Below are 17,128 nucleotides of genomic sequence, written 5' to 3' on the forward strand. Positions count from 1 at the left end.
TGTGTGTGCATGTATCTATGTGTCTGTGTATGTGTGTGTTATGATCTTTCACATAATTTTTTTGAAAATTAAACAATTTCTACCAAATAAAATAAGGTCACAACACTTGTGCAGGAATGGTATGGAAAGAATAAGAGCTCTAGAGGAGAGATATGTAAGAGATATTCCAGAACATTCACAGGTAGTTTGGTGGTTTAAATATGTTTAACCCAAGGAGTGGCACTATTTGGAGGTGTGTCACTGTGGTGTGAGCTTTAAGACCCTCATTTAAGCTGTCTGGAAGCCAGAAATCCTGTTTGCCTTCAGAACAAGATGTTAAACTCTTAGCTCCTCTTGTGTCATGCCTGCCTTGATTCTGTGATGCTTCTGCCTTGATGATAATGAACTGAACCTCTAAGCCTGTAAGCCAGCCCAAATTAAATATTGACCTTATAAAAGCTGTCTTGGTCATGGTGTCTGTTCACAGCAGTGAGACTATAAGAAAGAACTTGGTACCAGGAGTGGGATATTGTTGTAATAAGCTTTTGTTTGGAAGGTGGTGAATTTAGTGACTTTGGATTTCGAATACAGTGAAATGCTTTAAGTGAGGCTTAATGTGCCATTCTAGTAGTGATATGGAATACTTTGTTGCTGAGGGTGATCTGAGCTGTGCAGACATGACCCAAGAGCTTTCAGTAGAGAAAAATTTCAGTATATGGTGTAGAGACCGTTTTTGTGATATTTTCGTAAAGAAAGTGGCTGATTTTCTCCATTGTCTGAAGAGCCTATCCGAGGCAAAGGTGAGGAGATTTAGATTTGATTAATTGCTGTGAGAAAAGAAGTCCCAAAACAGCTTGGTTTAAATTGTGTTGTGTGTTTACTCTTATGAAGAATGTCGCAATGAAAAGGAGGAAGCTTAGAAAGGAATAATATAAAATATGGTTCAAGTAATAAAGGGGCACCAGGAAGTGAAATGGAGCTGAAACTTGTGTTCAGGGATATTAAATTAACTTAAAGGAGTGGTGACCTTGGAGCAAGATTCCACCCAGCAAGGCTTAAGCCCTGCCGTGATGTTGCACACCTTTAATCCAAGGAAATAATGCTAAGAGTTCTGAGTTCAAGGACATCCAGGGACAGAGCTAGTTCTCGGTGAAGAAAACCATGAGTACAGGAGTGGTAGTAGACACATTTAATCCCAGTATTCAAGAGACTGAACCACAAAGATCTCTAAGTTCAAGGTCAATCTACAGACCAAGCTCCAGGACAGCAAATCTTAGTCAATGACAGAGTTGGAAAACAAAAAGTTGGTAATAGAATAAGAGGGGCCATGTTTCAGCTCAAGCAAGCAGTAGAACTTGGCAACTTTGGCCATGTGGCACTGGCTTTAGAGTCAAGAATATAAGAAATTACTGGGACAATTGATGCTGGTTAGCTGGAGTTTAGAAATTAGTGGTGTTTAAGAAGAGACCAGCATGACCTATGCCTCAGAGATAATCAAGTTTGTACCTCATGCTACAGCTGGACTTGGTAATGTGTAAGAATCTCCCAGGTGGTACTGGTTTTGAATGTATGAAGGGTCATGAAGAGCAGCTGAGGCTTGGCGCTTTGAAAAGCTAGGAAAGGCAATTGGTGAAGGTGCAACCTTAATTGCAGTTGGTGGCTCAGGAATGGAGGGGTGATACAAAAAAGCTGAGGCTTAGCAGCATGAAGAGAGCAAATGAATGGCCATTGGTGAAGCCTAGTTGCAGAAGACCCCATCATATTGGAGATGTCAGTACCATGGGATGGCCACAAAGAACAGCAGCAGCAGAGGAGTAGAGTTAAACAGAGTCTAGAGTTCTACAGAGGGCAGCCCTGGAGAAGTGATGCAAGCCCTTTGGAGGAGCCCAGGAGATCTTGTGTGGGTCCCAGACATTGAAATAAGAGGCTGTGTAGTTGAAGTTGACTTGGAGACCTCAAGGTGTTAAAAGATGCAAGAGCTGTGGGATAACTGCCTAGAAAAGCTACTAACAGGGAGGGGAACCCGCCCAGGAGAAAGAAGTTTGATGCAGTCAGCACAGATGAAAAAGGTGTTAGAGACCTTAACACCTTAAGACCACTTTGACATCAGATATGGAAATGCAGAGTTTGGAGTTTGCCCAGTTGATTTTTTATTTTGCTTTGGAGATTACAGTTAAGAAATTGTATACATCTCAGATGAGACTTTGAACTTTGGGACTTTTAATATTATTAATAAAAACAATATTTTTAATATTGTTGAGACTGCTATAGACGATGGGAACTTCATGACTACATGTAATTTGCATTATGTTATGTTTACCTATGGCCCCCATGACTTATATGTTTGAAAAAAGCCTATGGGAACCAGGGAATGGAATGTCGTGGTTTGAATATATTTGGCTCAGGGAGTGACACTATTTGGAGATGTGGGCTTGTTGGAGTAGGTGTGGTCTTGTTGAAGTAGGTGTGTGACTGTGAGTGTGGGCTTAAGACTCTTGTCCTAGCTGTCTGGAAGCCAGTCTTCTCTTGTTTGCCTTTGGAACAAGATGTTGAACTCTCAACTCCTCCTGCGCCATGCCTGCCTGGGTGCTGTGATGCTCTTCCTTGATGATAATAGACTGGACCTCTCAACCTGTAAGCCCACCCCAATTAACTGTTTACCTTATAAGAGTTTCCTTGGTCATGGTGTCTGTTTACAGCAGCGAGACTCTAAGACAGAAGGTTGAACCATTTATAGCTAAGTATGCAGTTAGAATCTGAAATGCTCCAAATCTGAAAGTTTAAGTCTTCTTAGCTCATATATTTTGGGTAAAGGAATTCAGATTGCATTTCTAACAATTTGGGTCATGGCCTTTTTTTTGAAATACACTTATGGTATAGAAATTAAGAACAGAGTGTTAGGCACACCTTTTTCTTCAGAATGTAAAATCCATTACAACATTATCAATGAACCCCTTGTTAAAATATTTTTTGCTTATTTTTTTTTTAATTTAAAACTAAATTTTTTTATTCTTCATTTCCCTTCATTTGGAGTCATTGAATCATTCCTTGCTTAGTCCCCATGGATATTAAGCTGGTTGCTTTACATTGTGAATCATTTTCCTGTGTCTGATGAAGTTTTAGCAACTGTACTGCACTCTGTGGAAAATGTTTTTCCTGTTATAGTTTAAAAATTGGGATGTAGTCAAATTTCTTCCCTCAGAGCTCAGGAAACCCTGTGGAGGAGAAGATCAAAAGAGTGTAAGAGCCAACCAGAGGGCATGGAAGGCTCTTAATCATGTAAATAATCAGAAGAATAAGGCCTTCTAAATCATCTGAAGAAAGCTTCTATGAGCTCAGAGACCAAAGCAGCCAACACAGGGCCTCCAAGACTCTATCAGGTATCTGTGTATATATTATAGCTTATCGCTTGGTATTTTTATGGGACTCCTGAGTGTGCAAACTAGTGGACTCTTTGTGCCCTCTCATGGAATCATTTCTTTCCGTTGCTTTGGCTTGTATAACTTCAATGCTATAATTTTTGTTTTAACTTATTTTATTTATTATATTTAAAAAATAAATGAAGAAAGAAAGAAATGAAAACCTAACCATCAGCGTAAAGATTAACAACTTTCATTTATGCATGCTGGGAGAGTGGGATCAGTTTTCTTCAATAGACTAAGTATATCAACCATTCGAGGACAAGCCTTATGTTCAAGAGTAGTTGACCACCATAGTTTTTTGTTTGTTTTGTGTATGTGTATGTGTGTGTGTTTGTCGTGTATGCAGTGTTATTTAGTTTCAGTTTGGGATGTTTTTTGTTTTGTTATGTTTTTTGGGGGGGCATTTTATTTTGTTTTCTTTGTTTTGGATAGTTGGGTGTATTGGATTTTTGTTTGTTTTTTGAGAAAGAACTCAAAGTTGGGTAGGTGAGGAAGGGGAAGACTATGATAAAATACATTTAAATTTAAAAATTGCTTAAGTAATAAATAATTTAAAAAAAAGAAAGAAAAACAAGATGCAGAATTTTGAAACTATTCTATTGAAGTTCTAGTCAGGAATGTGATTTTTTCTGTGGACTTTGCCTGTATCTTGAGTCTCTCAACTTTTTTCCTGGAGAAGGATGCATTGCTGTGTAATTCCTTATTTCAAAAGGGGTTTATGGAGGATTAATTACAAAGATTGTGCTTTGAAAGTGAACTCTATGAACTACAAATTCGCTTTTAGAAAACTTCATAATACAGTTCATGGATTTATTGCTTTTGTTGGATCCTGAATGAGCCAACTTTACTGTGCACTCCAACTTTGGACTCTGAACTCTGAACATGTCAGGGTTTGATAACTTGACGTTTTTGACACAGCAGTTCTGCCAAAAAGAGATTGACCTTGATCTTGTTCATTCAGGCAGAGCTGCCATGCTGTGTTATGTTGTGCTTGCCATTGGCTATCAATGTGTGTGCATTCCATAGCCAGTGTGTTTGCTCAGGGGAAGGGTACAGCATGCTGTGTGAGAGGTTGACTTTGGAAAACATTCTAGCTTTTGTGTTTTGTTATATATGTTAGAGAGAGGGGGGAGGGAGGGAGGGAGAGAGGAAGGAAGGGAGAGAGAGAGAGAGAGAACATTATCTAAAGTGTGAATTTATTGTGGCTTTAAAAATATAAGAAAAACAATACTGATGAATATTTCATACTCTGGGAGACTATGGTAATCAGAAATAGTTAAAAGACACTTATGAGAAAGTATGATGATGAGGATGGACACAATTAAAGCAGTGACTAACTTTATACTGTTGAATGAAATCTTCACAGTAACAGTTGCTTGTGAATCTTTGCAGCATCTGTGGTCTACCAGTTTAAGTCACAGTAATGAAACATTCTAAAGCCAATGTTGATTTGCTTATATTTATGGCTCTTTGCTATGAATAGGACACTGTATTCTAAATTTTATCTTTTTAAAAGTCATTTTATGTTTCCAGAATCCAGTTCTGTTATTTGGAATTTACATTTCTTATGAAATAAGGAAATGTTCAAATATCATCAATACATTTTGAGACATTACTATAAACTAGAAAAGAATATGCATGGATGATTAAAGATAAATACATGCCCAAGAGAAAAGAAGCTTCATCCTTATATAAATAAATTCCTCATAAATCAGTTTGCTTACCCCATACACAAGCTCTCCTACCATCCCATTCCAGATTTTAGTGTCTGCATCCCTTGCTCCATATTTTCCATCAGGTACAATGGCAATTTTATATTTGATACCGATATGTTTCGCAATTTCAGATGCCAAGTCTACACAGTAGCCTTCGTACTTGTCATTTCCTTCAAACATTTCATGATTTTTCTTGTACATAACATAGGGGGATTCCTACAATGAGAGAAGCAAAACTGTAAAGGAGAAATTACAAAACATTTGGAAAATCTTTCTGTAACTTTATAGTTTTAGAATTTTTGACAAAAGAATGTATTTATTCCTGTTATACATATGACTTTGTGTAGCTAGAAATTATTAATGAGATTGGATTAAACTGTTTTACATTAGATAATAAAAGTAAAATTTTAAAGTTTGATTTATTGTTATATACCTAGTATTTTGATTTTGAAACATAAGAAAATCCACTAGCAATTTTCTACAGAATCATATTTTATCATTTTAAGCCTTGAAACTGACATTTCAATATTAATTTCCAAAATTTTAGTGAAGTTAAAACTATTTAGTGGCCACTATAGTGTATTAAAAACTTATTCACAGTCATGATTTTATATTCTGTATTTTTTTCCCACTTTCAAGTGTGTTAAGTAAGGTGCTTTACTCAGACAAGGCACTTGCTTCACAGCTCTTTAAAGAAAAAAATAACAGCTTGAAGACACAAATTACTTGGGTTAAATTCGTTTTGCTTCTGCTGTCTCATATTTTGGCTTTAAATGAGACATGCCCCACAAATTATAAGTTTATTATGAGATAGGTCTCTAGTGGAAGCTATTTCCCTCTGCATGTAAGGAACGTCCACTTTGGTATTTGTTTAGTTTTCTATAAAAATGAGTCATAGATTGGGAGACAGAAGTATTGAGAGGATCCTTATTATATAGAATAGCTTCCTGATGTTTAATGACTGTTAAACTTTTTTGTTGAACACACACACACACACACACACACACACACACACACACACACACATAAACACACGTAGAAACACATACACACTCTTTCACACTCAGATAAGTGTTTTAAGGCTCTAACTTAAGCAGTGATTTAGTTAGCCCCACAATGATTGATCTATTAGCACCTATTTGTAAGCAGTAAGGCAAGTTTGATAGGTTTGTAGTTCTCAGTATAGAGGGAACTTCTGGCCATATTACAATGTTTCATCTTCAGAAAAGTAGGAACCATATTGACCACAACATGGTTGATCTAATGTACTCATATCTTATGGAAGTTATAATCTAATCTTAATTTCGAATTGTCCTAAGCCTTTTTTCCAGAAAAAATGACAATTAAAGAATTTAAACTTGTGTTTGGAGCTCTATAGTAAAAGACAGCTTGATCCACAGAGTGTCTAATAGGCCCACAATAACCCTGACTTTATTCTAATAAATGTGTAAACATAGAAATCAATTTAAAGAGGCAGGCAGATTTCTGAGTTCGAGGCCAGCCTGGTCTACAGAGTGAGCTCCAGGACAACCAGGACTACACAGAGAAACCCTGTCTCGAAAAAAACCAAAAAAGTAAAAATAAAAATAAAAATAAAAAGCATTATTTATAAAAAAAAAGAAATCAATTTAAAAGTTTAAGAAATGTATAAATTGTTTCAGATTATATTTTCTCAAGGAGGTGCTTCAGATGACAGTGGAAGACAAATCAAGATAGGTCAGTATACTATTTTGTGACCCAGATCAGTTTTTGGCAGTGGAAAGCAATTGAACACTAAAATGACTTAAGAAGAAAAATTTGCCACTTGTAGAACTGAGATAACTAACTCTCTTATGAAGATTATCTATTATCCTTCAGAAAGAGTTCTGCATGAAAGTTTAACATGGTTTTTAAATTATGAATTTGATCATATAGCTTCATGAGCTGCAAAGGGATGACTTTCTAAACTATAAAATACTAGAAGCTATTAAGAACTGTCTTTTCATCTTTTTAGAGTGGCCTAATTAAATTACAGAAAACAGCAAAAGTTACATTTGTAAGGCAGAGTGTAAGTCATTTTCATTGATATACCTGTACAGTTAGATTATTCAAGTACAACAAGCTAGGTTAGTACTCTCATTTGTTACTAATGAAGGTCAAGTTTAAAGTGTCTTGAGTATTTAAATTCAGGAATCTTACCCCACAATTTAGGACATTACTGCATTAATTCTGTGTGAGTTTCTTTGGCTTGCCCATAATCTATTCAGTTCTAATATGGGAATTATTTGCTTAATGAAAAGATGTAAGTTCATTATTTGATCAAGCATTTACTAAGTACCTGCTTTGTGTCAGGCAATTTACTTGAAGATAGGCATAAAAAAGAAACAAAATTTGTCAGTTGTCTCCTTGTAAAGGAGGACTAGTGGGACCAACAACACCATATTTATTGTAAAAAGTAATTTCTCTTCCTGATTTTGTGCTTCCTTTGTGCCAGGTGCAATATGATGAGTTCTTGAGCTGTATTCTTTCATTTACATTTTAGTTGCATTTACATTTACTTTAATCTTGAAGTAAGCATGTGCCATATTATAGACAAGAAAGCTGAGAATCCTGTAGGTTAAGTGAATTGATCAGAGGAGAAAGCTATAACTCCTTATTTATCAACCGCAACTGTACTCTGCAGGATGGTAATGCCAAGGAAGTGATTTTGCTTGCATTACTTCTTAGCAGCAATTAGAATATTAAGATAATTCCTGTGATGGATGCTGTTCTACATCTTCTGGCATACTTCAGGGGAAAAAAAACAATCACAGTCTAAAGTTGTAGCACTAGGCCCTGATCATAAAAATGTTACCATGAATGAATTAAAATGATTTTGAATCCTAAATTAAATTGAACCTAATATAATCAAATAGAGTACATTCTTCCTACTGAAGGGTTGTTTTGTATCATTTGAATTCAGCAAAGTCAGAATGGTAATGTACTTAGCACAAAAACTGCCAGTTTGTAAATATCAACATTGCAACCATTATAAATAAGATTGAAAATGAAAAAATAGTAAAATTGGAATATTATCCCATGTTTTCTGTGTGGATACTTGCTTCTTTCCAAAAAACTTTAATAGAGATTGATAACATAGTCCCATGAGAATAATTACAGAAAGTGGAAATGAAACCTTTTGTTACTGAATTTAGGAATAAATGTGTTGGCTGGACTTTGGTGGCACATGCCTCTAATTCCAGTACTCAGGAGGCAAGCAGAGGCAGGTGGGTCTCTGTGAGTTTAAGACTAGCCTGGTCTACAGAGTGAATTTCAGGACAGCCAGGGCTACACAGAAAAACTCTACTTCGAAAAACCAAATGCCAACACACACACACACACACACACACACACACACACACACACACACACGAGAAATAACGGAAAAAATTCAAGGGTCACAGTTCCAAGCTAAAACATTTTTGTTGTTTTTTAAACAAATTTTGTTGCTGCAAACCTTTTAGAGGAGGGAAGAATTAGTATTTGGTATGGCAAAGAAAATGAGTTCATTACTATTTTTGATGTGCATTTTATATCTACAAGCATATGTATTATGGATAGATGCTTCTTATAATGTGCATGTATATAGTATATCTAAAATGCTCATATAACTATAATAATTAAAAAACATATGTTGAAGTTGTAAAATAATAAATTAAGGAATGACGGAGTGAATATATAAAATTAATTCATGTTTGAAACACAATTCTGATGCTGCAGTGGATAAACAGCTTTATGGAAATATTTCCTATGAGTTGCATATATACTTAAAATGTTATAAAACAATATTGTATATTAGCTAAGTAATATACAATAGGCATTACTAACTTGTAGAATAAGGCACTGAAATGTAAAGTACATTCTCCCTAGGATGGCTTAATTTTCTGGAGAGTTCTATAGCTGAATAACGTACCGAGATTCTAGGGAAGTCCTATCTATAGCTCTTCCTCTTGAGTCTGCAGTCAGCTACCTTTACCACAACAGCTGTACTTTTTCTGGTTGTATGGCTTAATAGATTTGCTTTCTGAAGATGTTTGCAATTGTTAATCTGTCTGTAGAAAATGGAATCTCTATGTCCACAGTCTCACAAATATTATGGATTTTGCTTAATTTCTAGTTAGTTATCATTAAAGATAAAAGTTTGTATAAATGCCAATTGTTTCCTATTTAGATTAGCTTTGCCATAGTCAATATGTTTGGTATAGTTGTGTTCAAGTACAGTAAATTCATCTTGAAAATGAATATGCAGTGTACATGTACAAGACTTGCACGAAAAATAAATTTCAACAGCATACAAAATAATAATACCATATTTTATTTCAGATTGAGAGCTGTTGTAATCATGAAATATGTTTGTCCCAAGAGTGCAGGAGTCACAGTCCAGGGTCTATCTCTGTGCCTGGCACATAACAGACGCTCAGTAAATATTTATGAAAGAATAACTGAATTTCTCAAACAATTTTATTTAACAATAACATATATTACAACAGTATATCAGCATATTATCACAGCATACAAAGGGAAGACAAAGTAAATTCAGCAACACTCTACCCATTTAGATGAGTAGTCTGTGATCTCCAGTGCTCATTCTTAGCTTGCTCAGTACCTAGAGCTCTGTATCAGACTCATTGCAACATCTAGCCAACCCCATCTGTATTGATTTTTTCAATTGAATATGATACGATTATTACATGCAGTTATCAGTATCTCATCAGCTAAAGGTAATCATACTTCTTTCAAAGTAATGGAGGTGAAGGGATTGTCCTAGATTCTAAGCTAAGGTTTTCAACAGAATCAAGTTCAATGAACACTTTAAGGGTGGGTGCTCTAGGGTTTTTTGTTTTGTTTTATAATTATAGAGCAGGTATGTAGTGAAAAATATCAAAAAGATGATTTAAATGAAGATGATAGTTATAGGACAGACAGATATTACTCATATTCACTATTTGACAATAAAAATATTGATGCCATCACTGTCAAGCAAAGAGTTTTACATATATATTCATATATATATATGTATATACATATACATATATATATATGAATGAATGAAACAATTTTTTTCAGTCACCATTTTACTTATTTTTGATATCATGCTTCTTGACGAGTAGCCATGCTTGAGAAATCAATTTTTTAATCAGATACTAAGAATTATAAATCTCAACTTTCATACCAGGCTAAGGGGAAGAAGACTCCACATTATACCCTTGAAATATATCATACATTCATTTCACAAAACAGTCAACATTTTAAAAGATTCTAAAGCAAACAATTGTGTACATATTTAGAAAACAAGCACAGAATTCAGTTTTACTTTGAAGGAATCTACTCTTAGAGAACCGATCATATACAATAACTTCATTTTATGACACAGGAATAGGCATATCAGAATCACTAGTGTATTCTTTGTCAACATCCAGTTTCCCGAGAAAGATAAAGAATGAAGATTAATTTTTTATTTTGTTCTAATATCTCACAAAATCACACACAGATATATATTTTAAAAAACTGTTTTCTAGTAGTCCAGATGTGGTTATCCAAGAAGAATCCCACATGAAAAACAAGCTTAAATTTAATACTCAGAAGAACAATACTTGAGCCTTAGTTAGGAATGGTTGAACAGCGCAGAACTCTTGTCTTTCCTGGTCAATTTCTTAAAATAGGATTCTTCATCAGAGGCTGAAAAGAGGAGGACTGTACTGAAGTATGAATTTCCATTACTGTGTCTTTTTTTAAGGAAAAGAAATATATATACTCTTGCCTTTCAAATCCCATGCAAACATTACACAATTAAGTTAGTAAGTTTACACAAACACTGCTATTGGTATGTTTGTATTCTAAAATAATCAACTCCCAATCAGGGTTTGTTAAATTACATTAAATTGCTAAGTGGTTATCTAACAGAGACATAACTGATTGCAATAGGCATATGTTTCTCTTTGGTATTTTCATACTTTGATTTCAGGGTCAGTTTTAGAAATACCTTGACATTACTAAACCCTAAAACTAGAAATTAAAATTATGTTAGCTAAAAGTTAATTTACACAAAGACTTCCACTTTACTTAAAGTAAGAGTTTCTATGAATAATTGTCAATATAGTTTGCCCACAGAAAGAGTTAGCTGAGACTTTATGATCTTAAACGAGATATAAAGGTCACCGATAGTTGATCTCCTTTGAGTACCACCAACTGTAAAGAGCATGCTTGTCTTTAAAACACCATACATATATATATATATATATATATATATATATATATATATATATATATATATATAATTTTCTATTATTGAAAAGCAATTCTATGAAAACATCCTTGAAATAGGAGCCTTAAAATTTAGAGCACTTTAAATTTTATGGCATGGTCAAATGAAAAAAATCACATTTTCTTGATTCCTAGAAATTCATTAAATTATGTATGTACTTCCTACTGGTCATGAGGAAAATAATCAGTGGGTGAAAATTTTTTTTTTTTTACATTAAAAAATATCAAACAAAATCAATTTATCAGGGATTCAGTTATAAAAAAAGTACTCGTTAAAATCTCCACATTCACATTCTTGTGATTAGACACAGCAAAACAGATAACTCTCCCATGATAACCTGAAACAACCATTTAAACACCATTAACGATTATTTCATTGATGCTTTTGAAAACACTGAGAACATGGCGTTTCCACCTGACAGTTCTAGGATTCGATTGGTGCTTGGTTGGTTTCCTTACATTGCTTGTTCAGTGTTGGGGTCTTAGACTTTCAAACATTTTCCACTTCAGTGTCACAGTCTCAATTTTTAATGTCTGAGTCAATTTCTTCCCCCAACAAATGCATTGCAACAAAAAGTAACACAAATAAGGGCAATGAAAAAACTGAGTGTGTCCAAGCTTGGGACAGATCTATCCAAAGCCTCAATAGACTTGAGGGGTCAGAGCACTCAAGTCACAACCAAGATTCAGCCTGTACCTCTGTTCATCACAGACAGAGTTATATTTGCCTGTGAACAAGACGGAACACTATAAAGCATACAGCAAAACTCACCATAATTGTGGTTACAACCACTGTTCTGTTCTCGATAGCTGCTGTGTCATTGCCAAGAGTAGGCACATCTTGAATCAAGACTAATTTATCCATATCATTCCAGTAGCCAACCTGCCAGACAGAGAAACTAATTGAAAACACACCTTAGAAGTTCTCTCTGGAATCCTTCTTGCAACAGTGACTGCTATAAGTAGCAGAGTATCGAAAACAAACTTAAAACATAGACACATTGAACACTGTCTTTTAAAAATTCATGACTACAGTTTTTAAGAATTTAAAAGAGGAGCACTATATGTCATTACTCCTGACATTCCCTCTCTCTGCAGACTCCTTCAGGGTCCTCCAAAATTTATGGTCTCTTCCTTAATTATTACTGTAGCACACACCTATTGAATCGTTTTAGTTTTGCTCATATATACATAGTCCAAGGCTTACAACTTGGGACTGGACAACCTGTGTGGGAGCTCATCCCTGGAGGAAACTGATTCTCTTTTTCTCAGCAAGTACTGACCACTTGCATCTCTTCATCTAAGGGTGGGCTAAGTGGCACTTCCCCTGCCCATGTTGGCATGACAACTGGTGCTGTCATTATGATGGTTTTCTTCAAGCAACCCTATTGCTGAGAGTCTGTGGGTATAGCTTTCCTGTTAAATGTGAAAGACATAATCTCACAGCAGGTATCCTCACCCTCTGGCACTTAAAAGCTTTTTCTTCCTTCTTTCTGATAACACCAGAGCCTTAAGAGTAATGGTTGCTCCATAGATGTTTAAGTTAAAACTGATGTGATGTTGAGCCAGTTTCCTTGTTGTTAAAGATACTGTCTTATTATATGTTTACCAAGTTCACAGCCATGAAATAGTCAAGGGAAGCAGTGATCTGAATGAGACACAGATGGAACCTCAGACATGTTGATCTTCTCCTCTATAGACTTGGGCTAGCATTGCCTAAAATTAATTTCATCAAGAAAACTACAGAACACATATTGCAAGCAAAAAAAAATTTGTAAGCAGTAATCTTTAAATATGTTTTTGGCTTGACATTATGTAGCCACCACATGACAATTCATTTTCTGAAATATTAACTGCATCACAGGTGGATATTAATGTGCAATATTTTTATTTTCAAAGCTTACATTTTTTTTTCGAGACAGGGTTTTTCTGTGTATCCCTGGCTGTCCTAGGACTCACTTTGTAGACCAAGCTGGCCTCGAAGTCAGAAATCTGCCTGCCTCTGCCTCCCAAGTGCTGGGATTAAAGGCGTGCACCACCACTGCCTGGTCCAAAGCTTACATTTTAACTTGTTCTTTAATTTTAAATGTTATATTATTTGGGGCTACAGAAATAGCTCTGTGTGCAAGACTGTTGGATAAGCAAGTGTGAAGACCTAAATTCCTATTCCTAGCACCCATGTAAAAGGCATTGGATAGCTGTGTATGTGACCATAACCCTGCTGTGAGGGAGAAGTGACGCAGGAGGATTACTGGGGCTTGTTAGTTATTGATTTAGCTCCAGGTTTTGAGGAAGAATGGTCTAAAGGGAATGAGTGGGGAGTGACAAAGCAGAACACCCAAGGTCTTCATTACCTGTACACAATAGTGTGCACACATCATAGCCATTTACACCCTAGCAGTTATAATATTTTCTCATTTGTAAATCAAATACTTCTCCATAAAATAAATCAAGAAGTGGGTACCTTACAAGATACTATAAAAAGAGAATATTACTGGAAATTGAGGATGCACCAATTGGATTCGACCATTGGAGGATAATGATGGCTACTGGGCACACAATGCTGCTGTTGTGTAGATTTCTCTGTGCTATGTTATTCTATGCCTTCTAAAGTTTGTATGCACAGTGCTGTTGAGTTTGTTGCTGTTATTGTGCATGTTTTTGATAAGAAGATCCTTTGCAGAAGTGAAACAAATTGCCCAAGATTAGTAAGGTGAGGATTTAGAATTCAAGTGTCAGAAGGTGTCATAGGACAAGCAACTAACTAGCAAGTGATCTTCCAGATACGATTTTGCTTTAGATTATAACTATGATGAAGCTCTGATAGACAAGATGAAGGAATAAATCATTTTAGGAAAGGTTCCTGCTATTAATATGCTTTTCCTGTTATTATTAAACATGTATAACAATTACTAGGCATTTGCCCACATCTTTTGAACAGATTTCTGCAGATCTGTGTAGATTTACTACTGTCCTGTAGTGATGCTATATAGATAAATAAATGACTTCTTAATTCTTAATGATGATCCTATAAGAATCCTTAAACTTATATCAGTGATGTTGAGCTCTTCTATAGTGGGAATGCTATTAGGTCTTTTTCTGATAATCAAAACTGCAATGAGAACTCTGTCAGTCTCCCATGTTTCTTTCCACTTTACCCCCTTTTCTTAAATAGCTTTTATTGGAAATTTTTTACAACTTAGTAATAAATGCTATAATCACTTTTCACAATGCTGCCTTTTCTTACTGTGACTTCTGACTAGCATGCTGAAAGTTAGGACCCTGCAATTCCTGCAGAGATAGAACAAAGGCTATTTACTTAAGCCCTTGCTGTTTTAGGATGAGGTGCTAAGTTGCTGAGACTGCAGTTTTTTGAGCTTAGGGGAACACAGAAGGCAGGTCAGCCACAGTAGCAAAGTAACTTAGATGAGTAAACTTTTACTTATTATGAAGTGCCCCTAAATATCTTGTAAGACAAAAGTCTTACCCTTCACTGACACTCTTCCTCCTCTGCTGCCTCAAGAAATACTGACAAGAAAGAAGACCCTGCCAGAGCTGGCTCTGGGCACTGAAGCCTGTATGTTACCAACTCCTTACATTATTGCTTGTATATTGAAAGGCTTCCAAAAGTGAGTGCTCATTTTATGTTTGCTAGGCCTTATTAATAACGTTCAAAAAGCTCAGATTCCCAGTGAAAATCTGTGTACTTGTTCATATATCTGCATTCAATGTTTGATCTACTGTGGCTTATAGGGATTTTTTGCTCTGTCAAGTGTCTTACCTCCCATATTAGTATCTAAGAGCAAATTCAAGCGAAGAATTAATATTGCTAAACAGAGGTAATTGTTCACAAGTGGTATATCCATAACTCAAAAAGCATAGGTAAAGCAATAATTTTAATTAAAAATTATGGTACATATAAATAGATACTTTCAATTGTCCATGTACATTCATTTCTAGAGGACATGTCATGAGAATTACATGTGGGAACAAATACTAGTTTTCTTTTTTCTTTTTTTTTTTTCCTGAGAACAGGTTTACTGACCACAATAAATTTATATATACAAAGGGACCTAGATCTTAGTGACAATCCCAGGATGTCGGAGTTTGAAGCAGGAAGACCATAAATTTGAAGTCAGCCTGGCCTACATAGTTCTAGGCCGCGATGCGGTGTGATCCTGGACTACAGTGACTGTCACCAAAAAGCAGAGTGACAAAAGCCCAAACAAGGCCACATATGCTCCTCTCTGACATCTTGGTAACTGGCTGTCATATAAATAAGGAAGTCCACATTGGACATTAAGTGAATGGCCTGATTTCTGGGTCTTTAATAGTTTTATAAGTGAACTGGACAGGCATGACTGAATCCTGGTGAAAGGCCATGGCAGACGTGGCATCAGACGTCAAGAGGCCATTTTGTGCATAGCCACTGTGATGCCATCGTGTTTCTGGATCATAATGTTCCCATTATCTGATTCTAAACATACCACAGGGATGTCGGTGGGGTCAGAGGTTAGCTTTGCTGCCTGCTGGGCTAGAACAGATATCACTCCAGCATGCTCATCGGACAGGGTACCACGGCAGCCCAGATTAAGTCCTTGTGAATCTGTGCATAGGACTCCAACAATGGATGGATTCTTCATTGTGTCCTCCAAATGCTGCTCCAAAGTCGCCTCCATCCCGCACGCTGTCTGCCCCAGCCCAGGACCCCGTAGCAAAACACTTCCTCCTCAAATACTAGTTTTCAATGACAGTATCCAGCATATAACCTAATCTCAATAAATAAACTTTTAGCACTATAATTTCATGAACCCATGCAATCATAGCTCTGGAGAACAGCCTCTGGAGCCTGGGGTGCTAAGCCCGTTATAAGAAGATTCCAGTTGTCTAGGGCGGGTCTGGTTCAGAAAACATGAGGGTTTGACTTAATGAGAGGCTGAATCAGGGTTCAGGTTATGGAAGCCAGACAAATAATTGGTTGTCTCTCTGACCTATGCTCAAAGCATGCTCCCTTACTGGCAAGAATTCAGTTTACAAGAATGATTGCTCATTTTTCAGATACACTGCCTAGTCTCACCAGGCCAGTGTTTTTCACTCTAGCTAGTTCATTTTTAAATTTAATATTCGACACAAAGATAGATGAGCCTACATCATTTTACACTTCATTTCTCTTTTAAGGATCTTGGATGGATGTTAGCTGCATGTGAAGATGTTTGTGCATCACTCTTCTAATTTAATTTCTCCTTTCTCTTTGAGAGTTCATAGTTCTTGATGCCATTGTGTTTGAACAGTCCATAAAAAGATTCGGTAGTATAAATAGCCCACCTGTTTCCTCTTCCTGTTCTTTTCAATTTTATTAAGAGCCATTTATTTGTTTAGCCATAGTCACTGTTTTGTAAGATAGATCATCTTTTGCATTTAAAAAAGTTTCTGCTCAGTTGACTAGCTCTGCATGGTCAACTGCATGGTCTCCATAGTCAGGCTGGCAATTTTCTAGGAGAGTGGAGCCCAGGTATTTCTTCTTGGGAATTATGTCTCCTTCCTTTAGTCAATAAGCCTGCTAATTTGGCTCATAAGATGTCACCCAATTCTCTCATTTGGTTGACCCAAAATGTCCTATGTATCAGCTGGAAGACTGCAAGCAAGGTGATGCTTCCTTGACCCCAGCAAGCAAGAGCTGTGTTGTGCAGCAGCACTCCTCTCCCTCCTCCCTCTCCCTCTCCCTCCCCC

The 17,128-nt window shown here is 36.1% G+C and overlaps 2 protein-coding genes across 13 annotated transcripts in view; both read right to left on the minus strand.

The window, feature by feature from the left end:
* Gria4 (glutamate ionotropic receptor AMPA type subunit 4) overlaps positions 1-17,128 on the minus strand; it is a 345,773-nt gene that overhangs the window by 53,711 nt on the left and 274,934 nt on the right. For 11 of the 12 annotated variants that reach the window (XR_004112139.1, XM_031346434.1, XM_031346435.1 and 8 more), the window contains exons 10-11: positions 12,171-12,281; positions 5,126-5,332 (exon numbers count right to left, since the gene is read on the minus strand). Coding sequence is in view for 11 of the 12 variants with exons in the window: in XM_031346434.1 (XP_031202294.1) it covers positions 5,126-5,332; positions 12,171-12,281 (318 nt within the window). In the remaining variant the exon portion in view is untranslated. Of the gene's footprint in view, positions 1-5,125; positions 5,333-9,580; positions 10,814-12,170; positions 12,282-17,128 lie in introns of those variants that run through there. The other variant, XM_031346444.1, reaches the window with a different exon arrangement.
* Positions 15,703-16,130, minus strand: LOC116074208 (ragulator complex protein LAMTOR5). Its single transcript, XM_031346445.1, has one exon. It carries the CDS (start codon positions 16,075-16,077, stop codon positions 15,802-15,804), a length of 276 nt encoding a protein of 91 aa, XP_031202305.1. The 5' UTR covers positions 16,078-16,130; the 3' UTR covers positions 15,703-15,801.

Source organism: Mastomys coucha, unplaced genomic scaffold, assembly GCF_008632895.1.
Source record: "Mastomys coucha isolate ucsf_1 unplaced genomic scaffold, UCSF_Mcou_1 pScaffold24, whole genome shotgun sequence".
NCBI lineage: Eukaryota > Metazoa > Chordata > Mammalia > Rodentia > Muridae > Mastomys > Mastomys coucha.